Genomic DNA, 20,229 nt, shown 5'->3' on the forward strand with positions numbered 1-20,229 from the left:
AAATGTGGTGGTTCACGCTTTTAGTTTTGCACGAATGCTGTCTTCTATCCAGTTTTTGGTTTGGATAGGTTTTAATTGTCACAGTGGGAACAACATCCCCTATACACTCTCTAATGAACACAGTCACCGTGTCAGTGTATACATAAATGTTATTCTCAGAGACAACCCGGAACATTTTCCAGTCCACGTGGAAAATTCCGATCAGATTAGCGTTGAATAGACCTTAGCATTTGTAATTCCTGTTAAGAGTTTCTGCCTATAGGAAGGGAGAAGCAAAATGGAGTCGTGATCTGATTTTGCCGAAGGGAGGGCGGGAGAGCGTCTTGTAGCCACCCCGTAAGGGAGAGTAACAATGGTCGAGAGTTTTTGAAGCGCGAGTACTACAGGTGATGTGTTGATAGAACTTCGGTAGCATTTTCCTCAGTTTGCTTTAATAAAGCCCCCAGCGATAATAAATGCGGCCTCGGGATCTGCAGTTTCCAGTTTTCACAAGGTCCAGTGTAGTTCCTTGAGAGCTGTCGTGGTATCGGCTTGAGGGGGAATATACACGGCTGTGACGATAACAAATCGGCTTATCAAGATCCAGTTGTGTTTGAGCAGGGTTGGATAAAAAGCCTGATAGGGTGACTCCCCACAGAACACTCCACTGGGGGACAGGGACCAGCCATTTGTAAGGTTGTAGTTTGGTTGTGGTTGCCCCAAGCAGAGCACCAGTCTGCCAATGTGAGGCAGTGCTAAAAAAAACAGACGAAGGGATGGATGGATGGATGGATGGAGGGGGGGTGAATCTAAATGGCTGGGATTATTAAGAGGGGTCAAATCTGGTGGAATTAAGAGAGGTGGACATTATATCCTTCAATTTCAACAGGGGGGCCCATTTTAACCTGAAAGAGGGATCTCCCTCAATGGACGATGTTCCCTGAATCTACTACAGAACATTGAGTGAATATTTTTTTTATTTATAATATTGGATGTACTGCTATTAATCAAACCAGAAACATATGCGGTGGGGTAATCACTTGTTTTATTAGTATTGTGAGTAAATCCAACAGGCACCATGCCACACAGAATGGAACAGCTCCTAAATATGTTGCCATTGAAGCTCACTGAACTCACACTTTAACTGTGCTGGCCTGGATAGCTAAGCTTGGAATCCATTTATGAAGTCATCAATTCGCCGAGGCTATTTTGGGAGTACAACACAAGAACTCGATAATTCACACAGATCCATACGTTAACTCTTAACAGACATTAGATCTTTTGGGGGGGAGGGGGGGGGGGGGAATACATCGGGGCCGGCTGGCGATTGACAAAGCCATCCAGGGCTTTTTGAAATCTAAATGAAAGGGTGCCGAGTTGTGATGTGAGCCTCGGGCAACGTCCCTATGGGGAACAGGGTGCAATTTGGGACAGGCCCTTGGTCAGCACCGGGAACAGGTTATTTTAGAATTTATCCTGGGGATAATGTAGCTCATGGGCTGAGAAAGTTGTGGGGAGCAAAGGAGGAGAAGGAAGAGTGGAAATGGAGAAAGGTTGAGGATGGTGGTGGTGGCAGTTGGGGTTAATACTTCTGAAAGCTCTGTCAGATCAGAGTACTGTGTATCCAGGCTCTGGAAGACAAGCTTCCAACAGTCCCCCTTTATGGGCTGACAAATAATTATCCATAACTCTATTAGCCATAGCCACTTCCAGGTTGGCAAAAGGTTGGACCTACTGAATTTCAAGCAGAAGGTGGACACACTGCAAGCTTATCAAAATGCAGAATCATTCCCAGTTATAGCCCATTTAGCAGGCCATGTGTTTTATCTCCGATGGCCAGTCTTGTCCCCCCTTTTCTCTTCTTGCTCCCTGGTCCAATGCCCACGTCCCCAGTGTGTGGTAACTATCCCTCATCCAGGCAGTCTTCTCGATGGCTGGCTTACAGCCTCCGGCCACCTTCATCTCTGAAAGGACAACACAAACCTGACAAAGCTGCATTTCTGTGGGTCACCCCCTTTACACATCTCTCCACCCCTGTCCTATCTTCCCACCCTTTACTTTCTATTCTCTTCCTATCTCCTCTTTCTTTTGTTCTCCAGAAGGAAAGTCAAAGGTGCGTGCTCCCAACATGGAATTGGTCAATTTCCCTGCACTTACCATCACCATGCACTTACCATCATCTATATCAAAGAAAGAAAATGGTGGAATATGCTTCAGAAGCCTTATGCAGATGACAAAACCAGTGGTATAAGTGCAAACCAAATTAACATTGCCCTCAGCTCATCATCGCATTCAAAGCTACTCCTGTCTTCCTATTTTCCATCCAGTTGCTTCACTGTTTCTCTTTCGACTCACAAGAGTGATTGCAAACCTCAAAAACCCCAGTTCCAGAACGAGGGAGGAAAAAACAAACTTGGTTGCTTTGATTTGACCCAGAAACATCCCTCTGAACTGGGGCCAGGGCTGGAGTGACTGTGACTGCAGAGCATCGACCAGCCCCACTGATCCTAGTGCAGAGCCATAAGGGAATAACCAGGAGGGAATCAGGACTGTAGAAATATTTTTGTAGGGCTCCGTATAGTACTTGGTGTGCTACAGTAGCTTTGTCCCACTTTCAGACACTGGGACTTCCAGTCAGTTCCTTTGTTTGTCTGTTCCCTTACTAGTCTGTGGAACTAAAGCGATCTATCCTGCAGGCTGGATTCTTTCTCCTCCGCTCTCTGTACTAAGAGGGTGGCTCTGGGCCAATTGTTCACCCTCCTTTCCCCCCTTATATATGGAACAGTGCAGCAGTTTCAGCTCCCCTTTCCAACACCAAGCCAAGGAAAGATGGAATTTCCAAGGACAGAGACACCCGTTTTCCGTGGCATTGCCAAGGTCATGCAAATGGAATACGATCTAGAGGAAAAATGTGTGAAACCTGAATCGAGTGAGTCAGTGGAAGGGGTGAGACTGGAGCTACTGGGTTGTGTGGGACCTGTGCGCAATTGTGGGAACTGGAAAGCACATGTGAGCTTAAGAAAATGGAATTCAGTAAAATGGAAGGCATGTCTTCAGTGAACCTTTAACTAGGAAGTCCCTAGAGATGTCCTACATGTTTCATTTTAGGAGAAACACCCAAGTTATTAAACGTAAAAAAAATACATTTTAATCAATAGACGATGAAATTGGGCAAGGGTTTTATTGAATTGCTTCGCTAGGTCTCTGATGAGAGGGAAACAATTGCCAAGGAGAAGATTCAGATGGTATGCCAGACGTCTTTTTCAAGTTGTGTGTTTGGTTGCTACTCAACACCTTGTGAACATTGTGGATAAGGCCAAACAGCATTATTTCCCTATGTCACTCTCCTTTCCCACGAGACCCTTATCACCAATCTGACCTTTCTGTTGAGTAGTTTGGTTGTTCCAGCTTCACCGTTCCCGCAACTAAGATTCTTCAATCACGACCCAAAGTGTTTTCAGAAAAATGAAAAACAAGCCAATCCCGTAACGTTACTAGCTAACAGAGGGGTGTGCTGGGTATGATTTACAGTATTGGGCGTTCATCATTTGGTGTGTGACAAGATTCAAAAGACAGCGATTTTCCATGTGACTCTGCGTCTGTGAGAGTGTGTGGGTTTGCGTGCAAGTGTGTGTGTGTGTGCAAATGTATATGAGAGAGCACTGAGTGAGTGAGTATGACACTGCAGCATATCACAGCACCCGGGGGATTACTCTGTCATACCTGGCAGTAGATCTGGACCAAGTACTGCAGCTCTTTGGACTCAAAGCCATTCCGTGTCACTTCGCTCTGTTCATCCGCGAGTGAAAGCTGGAATACAGAGAGGGAAAGGGGGGAGAGAGAGGGAGAGAGAAAGTATGAGACACAGTGCTTCATGTTTGGGGTTTTGGGTCAAATGGCATAAGGGCATGGATGTGGTCAGATGACAACAGATAATTTGGTTGAAACAACCCTTTAACCTTTGTCTAACCTCCCCCGCCCTCCCTTTCTTCCAAGCAAGAGCTAAGAGAGTCTCTCAGTAGAACCAAAACAAAATAAATATCATCCCTCACAACCCCTGACAGTTATACCGAGCCCGAGGCAAGTATTCACAAACCGTCTCAGTGTAGGAGTACTGATCCAGGATCAGTTATCCCTTTTAGATTATAGTGAATATGATTATACGGACAGTTGGGATCTGATCCCAGAACAGCACTCGTACTCTGAGACGCTTTGTGTAGAAAACAAAACCGAAAAATCACCAGCCCTCATCAATGAACAAATCACTTTGTCTTTGCGTCACACAAACCAGGCTCGGGTATCATCCCCGACAGAAGAAACCACTTTAACACACAATTCCTAATCCCTTTGCTATGACTTCGCAAGCGGAAGAGAGAGAGAGAACCTCAAATGTAAACGTTACAAGTCCCTTCCCTTCCCAGATGAGCTAACTAACAAAGAGAACATTGAAAGAGGAGTTGACAGAATGAAGCATGAAGGAAGGAGGGACAATCATAAGGTGGGATGATGAGACTGATTTGTCCCCAGCTGAGCCCCCCCCCCCCCCCCCGCCTGCCCACGTTCTTATGAAATATAAATGAGGACTGGAGCGTCCCACACAGCAGGTGAGCGTCTCTTCCATGTTACTCAGTAGACCACGGAGGAACTGATATCTTGGTCGAATTCAATAGTACATATCGTACTATTGAAAAACGTTTTGTAATGAAAGCGCAAACAAACGTAAACAATGGACAAATTCAGGTAGCCCCTTGCCTCCCTCCCCATTTCAGACTGTTTGCTTCTGTTTGGTTCCTAATGAATTAGGACCCTGATCTGGCTGTGAGCACTGGACCTGACAAGCTTAGATGCAGAAGCCGACTTCAACAGTTATTCGCAACAGTTTGATGCTATAGGCCTGTAGTGCCATACACTCACCCTTGTAGGCCTTTGTAAGATGGTTTTGTCGAATGCAGGGGGACATGGAGTCATTCATTTGATTGAGCCTATGACTTGTATGAAATCGAGAAGGACATTTTTTGCATAATTTATAGCTAAGGGGTTCCATTATAATTAATGACTCTCCGTTTTCACTTTTGAACCGGAAGTAGGAAACAAACTCCCATGTACTCCCTTTCTCAACATTAGGTATGTGTGACACCTGACAACACCTATTACTAAGCTAGGCATGCCAATTAGTGACCAACAAGCAATTTGCTTTTGTCCTAGTTGAAGCTGCTAGCCTATATCTCCCAATCAATCCCAGGTAAATTGCTTTACTTTAACACAATGTTACTACTGCAGAGACCATGTTTTACAATCCACCATTGATTGCAAGACTGTGCAGTGAACTGTATGGTTTGTGTGCTCCATTCATGCACAGACACAGACACACAGTACAACAGTCTCTGTGTTCACCCCCATCATTGCACACACATTATGGACACACACACACACACACACATTAAAACTGAATGGCCCTCGCTGTCCTTTGTGCCTGAAGGGGTCTGCTGCGTATCTCACAGGCACCAGACCCCTACAACCCCAACACACACACCTCCCCCACACGGCCCACCGCGTATCTCTCCGCTTCCAAGCCATCCCTGTGATTGACATATCAAAAAGGAATGAGCTGGGCGTGCTGACTGGGGCATCACGTCCAAGCACTGACCTCAGTGGGGGGGGGGGACAAATGATCATGTGTACACAGTCAAAGACACAAACAGGGTTAAGTGGGGTCTTGTTTGTGTGGCAAAACAAACTTAAACCCTTGCGATTCTCTCGTTATTATGAGTGGTAGACCCTCAGCAGCTGCAGAAGACAGCTCAGCGTTTAACCTATACTACAAATGTCGTTTGAGGAGTTAGTCAGTTAACTTTGGTCAAGTCTGAGTTTAACTCGGGATAGCCGGTACCACGAAAGTGGCTCACCTTTAGCCAGGTACATTTCTATGGCAACCAATCCTTCAGAACTAATCCTTCAGGAATGCTAACTGAAGCTGGCTAGCTTTAGACATGCCTGAGTAGATCTAGCGTGCTTCGTAGCGTTCCCCTCAGGATAGCATCAAGGTTGTCAATACACTGATCTAGGAGCAGTGGGACTGGGGCAGGATCACACCCAACATGGAACACAACAACAGAACACTGATCAGTAGTAGGCTGCCTTCACCATCCACAGCAGAGACTGTACAGTTGATATATAGGCTAAACAGCAGTGCTTTGTATAAATCTGGGGCTGTTACTTGGTTTAAATTTGTCCATGAATGTGTGTGTGCTTATGCTTGTGTATAAAAAAAAATAACGTTTTGTCACATAGGTGCAGTGAAATGTGTTGTTTTAGAGGGTCAGCCATAGTAGTACGGTGATAGCAGTACCATACCATAGTAGTAGTATGGTGATAGTAGTAGTACGGTGATAGCAGTACCATACCATAGTAGTAGTATGGTGATAGCAGTACCATACCATAGTAGTAGTATGGTGATAGCAGTACCATACCATAGTAGTAGTATGGTGATAGCAGTACCATACCATAGTAGTAGTACGGTGATAGCAGTACCATACCATAGTAGTAGTACGGTGATTGCAGTACCATAGTAGTAGTATGGTGATAGCAGTACCATACCATAGCAGTAGTATGGTGATAGCAGTACCATACCATAGTAGTAGTACGGTGATAGCAGTACCATACCATAGTAGTAGTATGGTGATAGCAGTACCATACCATAGTAGTAGTACGGTGATTGCAGTACCATAGTAGTAGTATGGTGATAGCAGTACCATACCATAGTAGTAGTATGGTGATAGCAGTACCATACCATAGTAGTAGTACGGTGATAGCAGTACCATACCATAGTAGTAGTATGGTGATAGCAGTACCATACCATAGTAGTAGTATGGTGATAGCAGTACCATACCATAGTAGTAGTATGGTGATAGCAGTACCATACCATAGTAGTAGTACGGTGATAGCAGTACCATAGCATAGTAGTAGAATGGTGATAGCAGTACCATAGTAGTAGTATGGTGATAGCAGTACCATACCATAGTAGTATGGTGATAGCAGTGCCATACCATAGTAGTAGTATGGTGATAGCAGTACCATACCATAGTAGTAGTATGGTGATAGCAGTACCATACCATAGTAGTAGTACGGTGATTGCAGTACCATACCATAGTAGTAGTACGGTGATTGCAGTACCATACTATAGTAGTAGTATGGTGATAGCAGTATCATACCATAGTAGTAGTATGGTGATAGCAGTACCATACCATAGTAGTAGTATGGTGATTGCAGTACCATAGTAGTAGTATGGTGATAGCAGTACCATACCATAGTAGTAGTATGGTGATAGCAGTACCATACCATAGTAGTAGTACAGTGATAGCAGTACCATATCATAGTAGTAGTACGGTGATTGCAGTACCATAGTAGTAGTACGGTGATAGCAGTACCATACCATAGAAGTAGTATGGTGATAGCAGTACCATACCATAGTAGTAGTACGGTGATAGCAGTACCATACCATAGTAGTAGTACGGTGATTGCAGTACCATAGTAGTAGTATGGTGATAGCAGTACCATACCATAGTAGTAGTACGGTGATAGCAGTACCATACCATAGTAATAGTATGGTGATTGCAGTACCATAGTAGTAGTACGGTGATAGCAGTACCATACCATAGTAGTAGTACGGTGATTGCAGTACCATAGTAGTAGTATGGTGATAGCAGTACCATACCATAGCAGTAGTATGGTGATAGCAGTACCATACCATAGTAGTAGTACGGTGATAGCAGTACCATACCATAGTAGTAGTACGGTGATAGCAGTACCATACCATAGTAGTAGTATGGTGATAGCAGTACCATACCATAGTAGTAGTACGGTGATTGCAGTACCATAGTAGTAGTATGGTGATAGCAGTACCATACCATAGTAGTAGTATGGTGATAGCAGTACCATACCATAGTAGTAGTACGGTGATAGCAGTACCATACCATAGTAGTAGTATGGTGATAGCAGTACCATACCATAGTAGTAGTACGGTGATAGCAGTACCATACCATAGTAGTAGTATGGTGATAGCAGTACCATACCATAGTAGTAGTACGGTGATTGCAGTACCATAGTAGTAGTATGGTGATAGCAGTTCCATACCATAGTAGTAGTATGGTGATTGCAGTACCATAGTAGTAGTATGGTGATAGCAGTACCATACCATAGTAGTAGTACGGTGATAGCAGTACCATACCATAGTAGTAGTACGGTGATAGCAGTACCATACCATAGTAGTAGTACAGTGATAGCAGTACCATACCATAGTAGTAGTATGGTGATAGCAGTACCATACCATAGTAGTAGTATGGTGATAGCAGTACCATACCATAGTAGTAGTATGGTGATAGCAGTACCATACCATAGTAGTAGTATGGTGATAGCAGTACCATACCATAGTAGTAGTATGGTGATAGCAGTACCATACCATAGTAGTAGTATGGTGATTGCAGTACCATACCATAGTAGTAGTATGGTGATAGCAGTACCATACCATAGTAGTAGTAGTATGGTGATAGCAATACTTTTGTATTGTATTACTAAAATTGATTTTAAAAAACAAGAACATGTTTAGTCACATACACCAGATAGGTGCAGTGAAATGTGTTGTTTTACTGGGTCCTAGTAGTACAGCGCCCCTGGAAGAAATGAGGGTTAAATGTCTTGCTCAGGTACTCACCATACTACTACAACACTCTAACCGCTAGGCTACCTGCCGCTCCTATCCTCGTGGGTACCAGAAATCCCCAAGTCCCCACAAGGATATTAAAACAAGAACTTCTCCCAGGACTCCCGAGTGGCGCAGCGTTCTAAGGCACTGCTTCGCAGTGCTAGAGGCGTCACTACAGACCCTGGTTTGATCCCGGGCGGTTGCACAGCCGGCCGTGATCTGGAGTCCCATAGGGCGGCGCACAATTGGCCCAGCATCATTCGGGTTCGGGGAGGGTTTGGCCGTCATTGTAAAATAAGAATTTGTTCTGAAATGACTTGACTAGTTAAATTAAGGTTTTAAAACATTGCTATGGGTTTAGAATTAGGGCTAGGGGTTCAATTTGGGGTTAGGAGTTCAGGTTACGGTTTAGGGAAAATAGGATTTTGAATGGAAATCAGGTCCAAGGATAGTAAAACATATGCTGTGTGTGTGTGTGACCAGGTTCAATATGCACCTGTCAACACTGTTAGCCTGTCAACACTGTTAGCCTGTCAACACTGTTAGCCTGTCAACACTGTTAGCCACCCTTCTGCACTTCAGAGTTAGACACACTAGCAAGGGACTCTAATCATAGGAAAATTACATGCCTCTGTCAAACGGTCCATTTCAGAGTGCATGGATGGAGTTGTCCTTGAAAAATGGCAGAAATCAACAGTACCATGCTCCAAACACATCTAGGGCCTCATTTTGAAAAGCTTAATTGGTCCTTGGTGGTGTTCTTGGCATTAGCCTCGAAGTCTTCGAGTGCTTGGAATTGTTGAACTAGAGAAGTAGCATCCTGTCATTTTCACCTGCTATTTAAACATCTCATCTCCATCTTTTGAGCCAGCGGGTTTACTGTGTTACAAAAAGTATGCAAGGCTACGTGTGGAACGCAAAATAGCAGGCTTGGTTTAAATGCCATTGTAACTCTAGATGGCTTGGCATTGCCTACTGTTTGCAGCGACAACTTTTTTGCTTCCTCCCCCTCTCTTCTTCTATTCTGTGTTTTCACTTTTGTTAGCTACCACTCCCCATACCCTCTTCTCTATTTCATCTTCAGTGTTATGTTTGCTGAAATAGTTACACAGACAGAGAACTTTGAGGAGAAAGGAGTTTGTTCTTTAAGCACTTAGAAAGTGTGCTGAACAAACAATGTTAAGGGACACGAGAGAGCGAGACAGCGAGACAGAGCGAGAGAGAGCCTGCGCTCGGAGCAGGGGAACAACTAGTCCTATATACCAACAGCAGGGCTTTTCTCAGCGCAGGGCAGGGGCAATGAAAACAAACGCCTCATGCAATCCCAAAGAGGCCAACATTTGTGTCGAGCGAAAAATACTTTCCCTATTACGGCAGTAGGGTGTTAAAGCGGAAATCAGCAGTTGACACAATAAAGTACTCCCCGCACCGGTTTTGGTAAAAAGCTGAATAAAGTTTCAAGTTATAAGGTCACATGCACAAGTACAGTGAAATGCCTTTCTAGCAGCTCTAACCCCAACAACGCAGTAATCAATAACAATGGAATACAAAAATAACGTAAAACAAAAACACACAATATATATAAATAAGAACACAACAGTAAGTAAGCATACTATATACAGGGTAATTTCCAGTACCATAGTTACAATGTGCAGGAATACTGGAAAGATAGTGGTAGATATGTTTTGGGGTAAGGTGACTAGGCATCAGGATATATAAGAGTAGCAGCAGCGTATATGATGATTGTATGTGAGTGTGTAAAGGCAGTATAAATGTATGTGCATATTATTTGTGTGAGCAAATGGAGTGTTTGTGTGTGTGTTGGAGTATTAGTGTACATAGTGTACATAGCACTGTGAGTGTGCATAGAGACAGTGCAACAATAAGAATAAAATACAAAGGTCAACTCAGATAGTCCATGTAACCATTTTGTTAGCTATTTAGCAGTTTTATGGTACAGGGATAGAAGCTGTTCAGGAGCCTGTTGCTGTCAGACTTGACTGCAGCCCTGTCAATGTAGATTGGGGCGTGCTCGACCCCCCCATTTCCTGTAGTCTACGATCAGCTCCTTGGTCTTACTGACGTTGAGGAAGAGGTTGTTGTTCCGGGGGGGGGGGGTCAGCATGGGAGTTGATGTTGCCTACCCTCACACCATCTGGGGTCGACAAGTCAGGATGTCCAGGATCCAGTTGCAGAGGGAGGTGTTCAGTCCCAGGGTCTTAAGCTTGGAGGGGACAATGGTGTTGAACACTGAGCTGTAGTCAATGAACAGCATTCTCACAAAGGTGTTCCTCGTATATAGTGGGTGAAGGCAGTGTGGAGTCAAATTGAGATTGTGTTTTCTGTTGAGGCTGTATGCAAATTGGAGTGGGTCCAGGGTGTCTGGGATGATTGAGTTGATGTGTGCCATAACCAGCCTCTCAAAGCACTTCATGATTACAGATGTGAGAGCTACAGGAAGGTAGTCAGTGGCATGAAGCCTTAGAGTTTTAATGAACAGGAATGATGGTGATCGTCTTCAAACATGTGGCAGTTACAGCCTGGGATGAGGAGACGTCCAAAATTACAATGAATATACCTGCCAGCTGTTCTGCGCATGCTCTGAGAACATCGTTGGGCAGATCACGGCTGGGTCTTCCTTTGTAATCCATAATGAACTGTAGCCCCTGCCACATGCGGCGGGGCATCGGAGCCTGTGTAATATGGGTAACTCCTGTCTGAGCTTCTGCTTGAAAACAGGAAGCAGGAGTACGGAGTTATGATCTGACGAATGGCGGACAAGGGACGGCCTTGTATGCTTGCTTGTGGGTAAAATACCAGTGGTCTATGACGAGAGTCCCGTTGGTAGGAAATCCGTGATCGGAAGTCATCCATCTTTTTATCATCAACAGGTGGCCGGTTCTCCCTTCGCCTTAATCTCGCCAGGATCCACCCTCTCTTGAGTCTAACGTTGCTGTTTCCTCTTGGGTAGCCAGGAAATTGGTCCGGAATTACAGAAAGAGCCCAGGGCAGACGAGTCGAAGTTGAAGCCATAATTGAGGTAAGTATGTGCCGATCTGATGTTCAAAATGTTTTGTCAGTTGTAAGAAATGATAGCAGATACATTTTGAGAAAATAAACTGCATAACGGCAGCCATCCAGTACCACGGCATCTTTAACCACTCAAATTCATAGACAGAGCTATGATGATTAGTGTTTTAACCATGTTTTAAGGCTATAGTGTTTGTTGACATTCACTAAAACAAGCTTGTCTTTTGGTGTATGACAGTTGAACTAAGCTCATGAGGCATTTATAAGTTATATTGAAGAATCAAATGGGTACATATTGCTCATTTTTAAGTCCAAAAATGAATGTAGTAACTGCAGATCGACCCCTTAAGAGTTTGGACTGCTTCTGAACAGAGACAGGGTGAGTGTTGGATGGTGATACGCACACACTCAAGCTGTCATGCACATAGTACGCACACAAACACAATGTTATGCACACACGGAAAGGGAAGGCTACATGTACAAATGCACACGCACACACACACAAATGAATTCATTACCGGTGGCGCTCAATGACAGTTCAATGAACCGGGAGTGACAGAGCCACCAGTCTATTGTTCAGCTGGGATCCCTGCTGCTGAGCCACACGTACACACACATTTGTGCCGCTCCGTAAAAAAAAAGAAGTTTGTAATTCCAACTCCCAGCCAGTGCATATGCCTCTGCTATTGCACTATTGCACTGGCGGTGAAATACTGTCTTGCACATAGACATAAATCCACCACAGTGACAGAAGATTCCATTCACGGTGGCCTTGCTCCTGAGAGAATGTGTGTGTATGTATGTATGTGTATGTATGTATGTATGTATGTATGTATGTATGTATGTATGTATGTATGTATGTATGTATGTATGTATGTATGTATGTATGTATGTATGTATGTATGTATGTATGTATGTATGTATGTATGTATGTATATATATATATATATATATATATATTACACACATGTGCACGCGAACAGCTATTGCTGCCTTCTAGCTATCTAGTACAGTCAAGGTGCCAGTCTCCTAACACAGAGAAAAGGAAAAATTGAAAAGAAGACCAAGAGGCGATAAAGAGGAAGAACGGTGCTCTCATTCAGTACTCACAGCAAAAGAGTCCTGTTGCCACTGCTTTCGCCGTCCAGCCTTTCGTTTGGCTTCCCCTCACGCTGCCTCTCAGGGGTTCAACGTAGAAAGAGAGCCCCCCTACTTAACACACACCCCGAAGCCTGCAGAATCCATCTCTCACCGCGCGTGTCAAAGTGGCAGGTTCCCCCGTCCCACCAGCCTCTGTTCCCCTCGCGTCTGATACAAATCCACTCTGCAGGACACAGATGTCAGCCCCGTCTCCTTACGAGCTCACACACACACACACACACACACACTCCCTCTCGGTTTGTGTGTGTGGAGTGCAACTCCTCCCTGAGAGAGCGAGAAGAGGGCGGCAGCGGTAGCACCGGCAGCAGTAGAGCACTTGTTTGTTGGGTTTGGAAGATTCCACGTCGGGACCTGTGTGGTTTTCATCCATTCCGTTTTGTTCTCCACATCTCTCAACCTTGTGATGCTCTCTGGGCTCCTTTCTCTCCCACTTTCTCACTCTCCCCCTCTTTGTCCTACTTCATGTCTTAGTTAGCTCTGGTTCAACAGGGCATAAATTACGCTCAATTTCACAAGCAGAAGAAGTAGCTGATGAAAAAGTGCTTTTCTTTCCTGCACTGCACACCCGCTCTGTCCGTCTCTCCATCACATGCTTTCGCTCTCTCCTCTTTCCCTCACTCGCCCCCTCCTTTCATTGGTACAGTCCCCAGGACAAAGCGAGAGGGCTGGAGGGAGCCAAAAGAAACAGAGGGGAGGGGTGTGTAGAGGAGGTGGAAAAGGGGTTGCCTTTGCAGGAGAGCAGTTATTTTCTCCAGCATGTGGCCTCACTCTCTGTATTTCTTTCCTTTCTAGAATTAGGCAATCTCCACACTTGAGCATCAATGTCTATTTACATTTCACAACAATTTTCAGCTCAGTTTTACTTTCAATTAATGTAATTTTACAGAATAGTCTACTGCTATAAATTATGGTCATGGTGACATTGTTGCACATAGAGGCCAAGAAGCATAATTCCATTGACCCCAGCTGAGGCTTTTGTCTTGTACTCATGTAAAACAAGGATTTATAGTGGCTTCATTTGCGCCTTGACCCATCGGTTACCAGGGGTTGTAGCTATAGAACTAAAATAATTCCTTAAAAAAGGATACACCAGCCAAAAATGCCAAGGTATGAGGGGATATGTCCATTCTATAAATGATATTTCTATGGTTGCAGCCATAGACATGCATGAAGATAAACTAAAATAAATTATCTATGGTTGCAACAGAAGCAGGGATGACATTGTGAGTGCCATCCCATCTGATGGCCATTAGAAGCAGTTTTCCGTGAGGACAGTCAAGTCATAGATTGCGTCCCAAATTACACCTTATTCCCTACATAGTGCACTACCTTTGACCAGGGCACATAGGGCTCTGATAAAAAAAATGGTGCACTGTGTAGGGAATAGGCAGCCATTTGGGATGTAGCCTGAGAGAAGGGGGAGGGAGAGGGGAGCAGACCGCCACATGGTCATAACATCAGGACGAGCCAAGTGCACTGGCCCGCTGGATCTGCCCCAATGAGCAATTCCTCCCGTGTCTGCTTTACTGCTAAAACACATTGAGACTTGACTGGGAAAGTGCTTGTGTGTACTGTGTGCTAGGCTACATATTTGCAGATTTTGTCAGGGGAGATCTGGCTGTACAATGCATGCGGAAAGTATTCAGACCCCTTCACTTTTTTCACATTTTGTTACGTTACAGCATTATTCTTTTTTTCCCCCATCAATCTACACACGATACCCCATAAGTATTCAGACCCTTTACTCAGTACTTTGTTGAAGCACCTTTGGCAGTGATTATAGCCTGAAGTCTTCTTAGGTATGACGCTACAAGCTTGGCACACCTGTATTTGAGGAGTTTCTCCCATTCTTCTCGGAAGATCTCAAGTTCTATCAGGTTGGATGGGGAGTGTCGTTGGACAGCTATTTTCAGGTGTCTCCAGAGATGTTCGATCGATTGGGTTCAAGTACGGGCTCTGGCTGGACCACTCAAGGACATTCAGAGACATGTCCCAAAGCCACTCCCGTGCTGCCTTGGCTGTGTGCTCAGGGTCATTGTCCTGTTGGAAGGTGAACCTTCGCCCCATTCTGAGGTACTGAGCGCTCTGGAGCAGGTTTTCATAATGCTGCCACCACCATGCTCCACCATAGGGATGGTGCTGCGTTTCCTCCAGACGTGACGCTTGGCATTCAAGCCCAAGAGTTCAGTCTTGGTTTCGTCAGACTAGAGAATCGTGTTTCTCGTGGTCAGAGTCTTTTGGTGCCTTTTGGCAAACACCAAGCGGGCTGTCATGTGCCTTTTACTGAGTAGTGGCTTCCGTCTGGCCACTCCAACATAAAAGCCTGATTTGGTGGAGTGCTGCAGAGATTGTTGTCCTTCTGGAAGTTTCTCCCATCTCCACAGAGGAGATCTGGAGGTCTGTCAGAGTGACCATCGTGATCTTGGTCACCTCCCTGACCAAGGCACTTGTACCCCGATTGCTCAGTTTGGCCGGCCGGGTGGCAAGCTCTAGGAAGAGTCTTGGTGGTTCCAAACTTCTTCCATTAAGAATGATGGAGGCCACTTGCTTTTTGCTCTGACATGCACTGTCAACTGTGGGACCTTAAATAGACAGGTGTGTGCCTTTCCAAATCATGTCCAATCAATTGAATTGACCATAGGTGGACTACAATCAAGTTGTCGAAACATCTCAAGGATGATCAATGAAAACAGGATGTACCTGAGCTCCATTTCGAATTTCATAGCAAAGGGTCTGAATACTTATGTAAATAAGGTATGTTTTTTATGGTATGCTTTGTCATTATGGGGTATTGTGTGTAGAAAAACATTAATGTAATCGATTTTAGAAACTGGTTGTAACATAAAATATGGAAAAAGTCCAGGGGTCTGAATACTTCCCAAATGCACTGTATGCCTGCCGATGTTAGAGAAATATCTAATAGCTAGGTAGTTGGGGCGGACTCTGTCAGAATGTTACATTTCAGGTTTACTACATGAAAACCACCTAAATCCCATCTTAAAAATCATCAGAGCACATGATTGAAGCCTTTAAAAAATGTGTTCTTTTGGACACAAGCTGAGGAAAATACAAGTTCAAAATAAGCTTGGGAAGTATACAGATTGTCATACCGACCGTGTGCCATACTGGGATATTCAGTAATACCGGAACTGAACCTAAAGGGTGCTATTTTCAATCTCCACTGAGCCTTAGCATGCTAACGAGCATATGGCAAACATTTTATAGTCTCTAACCTAAACTATTTGCAAGACAAATCCCAGCTCATAAAGTTATATAAGTAACTCAAAGATGTTACTCACAGTTTTCTGTACACACAAAAATATTATACAGCAAGGCTCTTGATCCAGGAGGGGATTCTATGCTTTTATCAAGCGAAGCTTGATTTTCTAAGAACCTAACCACGTAACTAGATAGCTAAGTAGCTACTAATTTAGCAAACCAAAATGCACAACTGCAAAGCATTTAACTGTCTAAAATGTGCTCTCTTAATAGTTAATATATCTAGTTTGAAAACATTTAGTTGTTAATTCCATTTTGTAACTAAATCACAACAGTGATTTACTCACAAAACTCTGGTTTTGTTGTTGGGTGCTTGTAAACAAACACCATATGACTGGGGACTACTAGGCTTCATAATGAAAAATGATGTGACAGGTGAAATGAAGAACACGGTCTTCTTTGTCTCCTAACTTATTGCACAATTTGACTGCATGTATTTACTTAAAAAGTAGCTAAAAATCTAGAAATGTATATAAAAAAAAATGAAAAACCATCTCGTGGCTATTGCCAAATACCTCTGTATCCAGTATACCGCCCAAGCCTAGTTAGTAATTTTGGGGGTGAACACAGAACAAATTGTTAGTAGGCCATGAGTGATTTTTGTGTGAGTGAGTGTGTGTGTGGGCTAACCGGTTAGCCACTGAAAATACATTTGACTGGTCATGCTTATCAGTCAATAGGTCATTTGTATAGTTTTGTAATATTTAATTGGTGTGTGTGTGTATTTTCGTTAGTCGTAATGCATTTTATTTATCACATGCGCACAGCATGGTTGGAGGAGCGGAATAGCCTACCACCAGTCAGACAGAGTGAAAGCAGCTCCTCAAAAAGCCTGTAGGCTACTGGAGTGAACCCTGCTTTTGTAAGCCCAGTCATTGATAACAATTCTAAATGCAATCGCGTGTTAAAAACTTGTGGCAATGATCAAAAATGAGATATTTTGTATTTCTCAATCTCAACGCGTAAAGCGCACCTCCCATTCGCTATTCCTCTGCATGGGCTATAGCCTGCCTACCGTTGACTACCAGCGCGTCACCCACCACTTTGCAATGTGAGCTTGAGGCAGTATAACTTTTGGAAACCTGAATGTTTTACTTCGCTTCAAATAATGAGGCATGTCTTAACTTGCTTCAAAGTAGCCTTGCCAAAATCCATCTATTGAAACGTGGATGGAATTATTTTATAAAGAGTTTCTCGTACCATTAACCAGCATTTCTCTGCTGTTCTACTGGTTTTCACAACTTTCATTTTTTTTGTCCAGAAGCCAAAGGCACAATCCTAGTCATACAAGCAACACATCATAGTATTTGCTATTAGATTAGGTGTGCTCTTTCTAAGTTTCTAAAATATTTTCTTCTCTGTCACATATGTAACTGCTATTTAGAACGATGTTTTCCGCAAATTGCATTTTGGCAAAAGTTTGAAAATTAGGTTTTGTTAGAATGAGGTTTCATTACAGGAGTTGCATGTTCAATAGGCATGTTCAATAGGTTATAGCCTTTTGACTGTAAATCGATTGGCGCTTAACGAAACATGTCCGGTCCTTGTAGGCGTGCATAGTATCAGAGACGAATAAACTAAGCGAGAGGTTTCACTCCTGTCAAAATAAGTACAAAATAAGTCGAATGCATTTCTATGGGCTTAAACTGGGACCTAAACTTGTCTCCTGCCTTCCCGCCTTGGGACGACTCGCCTTGTTAGGGCGGAAACATAACAGATATGATAGTATTTTCTGTTGGTCACGTCATTTTACTGTTCGGGAAAAATGTAACTTTGTTGACCAGTTAAATGAGGGTCAGTTAGTCTGCAGCAAAATTGACCGAAATTTGCATCCCTACCCAAAATATTTGTTTAGTTTTGGGGATTTTAGTTTTGGGTCCAAAAATAATGAGGAATTCACCCACAAATGTGTTTAATTTAAATCTGTTCCATATTCCCCCTAATAAAAAAAAGGAGACGTGATCGTGTCTCAATGTAATCAAGATACGAAACAGTTTTTTTCAAATATAATCTCTTTTTGGGATAAATTGTGATCAATTTGCAGTGTACAAATTATTATAATTAGCCTATGTTCCGGCCCCTATGACCAAAAACGACCCGCGGCTGAATCTAGTTGCCTACCCCTGATGTAGGCTATATCGCTGCCACAATAACTCAGGAGACAAGCTTGGAAAATCGCACACACAGGGACATACATAGCCCATAGTACTACTGAAAATTTCACACACAGGGACATACATAGCCCGTAGTACTACTGAAAATCTCACACACTGGGACATACATAGCCCGTAGTACTACTGAAAATCTCACACACAGGGACATACATAGCCCGTAGTACTACTGAAAATCTCACACACTGGGACATACATAGCCCGTAGTACTACTGAAAATCTCACACACAGGGACATACATAGCCCGTAGTACTACTGAACATCTCACACACAGGGACATACATAGCCCATAGTACTACTGAAAACCCCCACAGAGCTGGAAAGAGTCCACATGGAGGGAAATCCTGGAATCAAGCAGAGGAAAAAACTTGGATGACCAAATCTCATTGCTGACCTCTCCTCTGTCATCAGACATAATCCACTACGGTTTTCATTTCAGTTGTTTAATGTTTCAAAAGGCCAAACGGATGAGGTTGGTAATGATTTATAGCCTATGTTAAGTCATCCTCAGCCAATAGTTTTCCATTTGTCAATAATCCAAATTGTGTCTACAACAGTCACAACATTGGCAAAAAATCCCAAACTGGCATATAGTCAACTTTGTCAACAATCCAAACTTGGTCAATAGTCCCCACCATATGTCCCTCTGACATCAATTAGTCAGATGTCACTTAAGTTGGGTGGCATGTCAGGGACTACTAGATCTGAATTTCTCATCAGCCACAACAGGCAGCTATAAATATAATCATATCATAAGCCAAAGGTGACCTAGTTCGTTCAACTTTTTCATGGCAGGTTTGTATGATTCACCAACGTAACCATCTATATGTCTCAAATGAAGAATTTGACATGTATGCCATAGTAAGCCTAGATATAGGTCAGGGATGAATGGGATTTTTGTCTTTCTCAAAAACACACTGTACCAAGTACGAACAGAAACTGATGCCATGATTGCACTGCAACAAATGCAGGAGTTTCAAATAATTCTGCTACAGGGAAGAAGTACAGCATAAGCAGATTCTATTTTTCTTGTTTGCTAAAGAGAAGTGGGGGACTGCGGAGGTAGATGTGTTTGGATTGGCCCTCCCACACAGACACTTCAAACACTGGCATTTTTATCAGGCTGCAGAGGTTTTCAAGTGCTGTTCGCCTGTAGGGCAACACCGCAGTGCTTCAAAACAAACAGAGAAACATTGAAAGATGCATTCATTATGACCAACTGGGAAGAACGCTACTGTAGTTTACTGACGCTAGTAAGAACTGAAGTTTTCTTTTGACTGGATTTAAAACACTGGATGAGATTAAGGATCGGGGGTATTATGCCAAAATGCAAATCCCCTTATGAAACCAAGACTGATAACAGTTGACTTACCGTACACACTACTACTGTACACAAACAGTAGAGCTGTCTCTGCTGTTGTGACATCACTGAGAGTAGCTTACATGACAGGGCAGGCGGTCAGGCAGGCAAGCACTCACTGGGGCTAAAAATGTACTTGCATCTCTTGTCAATATGGTGCCATGGCCCTGTAATTCAGGGAACTCTTCAGCAACATGCTGCTATGCCGACTTTATTGCATAGCCCCATTTCTAGTGTTTCCAAGTAGTCACACAGTGCAACGCTAACTACAGCATCATGTTGTTGGTCGAACAACACAAACTACTAAACTTAAACTATGGTTTCATTTCTAGTGTAGCTTTTGCGATGATTCAATCTCTCTCTGGAGCCCAGCCAGGCTACTTTTGAAATGTACAGAACGTTAGACATTTGATAGTCAGGATAATACAAGAAACAATAAAAGCTAGTTCCATGAACCAAAACAAGCCTTTTCTTCCTTACAAGAGGCAGAAAAAAAAGAGGCAAAAGTGTAATTCAGGGGGTCTTCAGCTGTAAAGTCATTGTTGGAG

General features: G+C 43.5%; 1 protein-coding gene across 10 annotated transcripts in view; it reads right to left on the reverse strand.

Annotated features, from left to right (window-relative positions):
- The window catches only part of arhgap32b (Rho GTPase activating protein 32b), a 237,908-nt gene that overhangs the window by 63,659 nt on the left and 154,020 nt on the right, over positions 1 to 20,229 (reverse strand). For 7 of the 10 annotated variants that reach the window (XR_016485083.1, XM_021623785.3, XM_021623784.3 and 4 more), the window contains one exon: positions 3,703 to 3,789. Coding sequence is in view for 6 of the 10 variants with exons in the window: in XM_021623785.3 (XP_021479460.3) it covers positions 3,703 to 3,789 (87 nt within the window). In the remaining 4 variants the exon portion in view is untranslated. Of the gene's footprint in view, positions 1 to 3,702; positions 3,790 to 12,820; positions 13,525 to 20,229 lie in introns of those variants that run through there. The other 3 variants (XM_090192512.1, XM_090192511.1, XM_021623786.3) reach the window with 3 other exon arrangements.

This window comes from Oncorhynchus mykiss, chromosome 12 (genome assembly GCF_057628025.1).
Source record: "Oncorhynchus mykiss isolate SJ-2025 chromosome 12, ASM5762802v1, whole genome shotgun sequence".
Classification (NCBI taxonomy): Eukaryota; Metazoa; Chordata; class Actinopteri; order Salmoniformes; family Salmonidae; genus Oncorhynchus; species Oncorhynchus mykiss.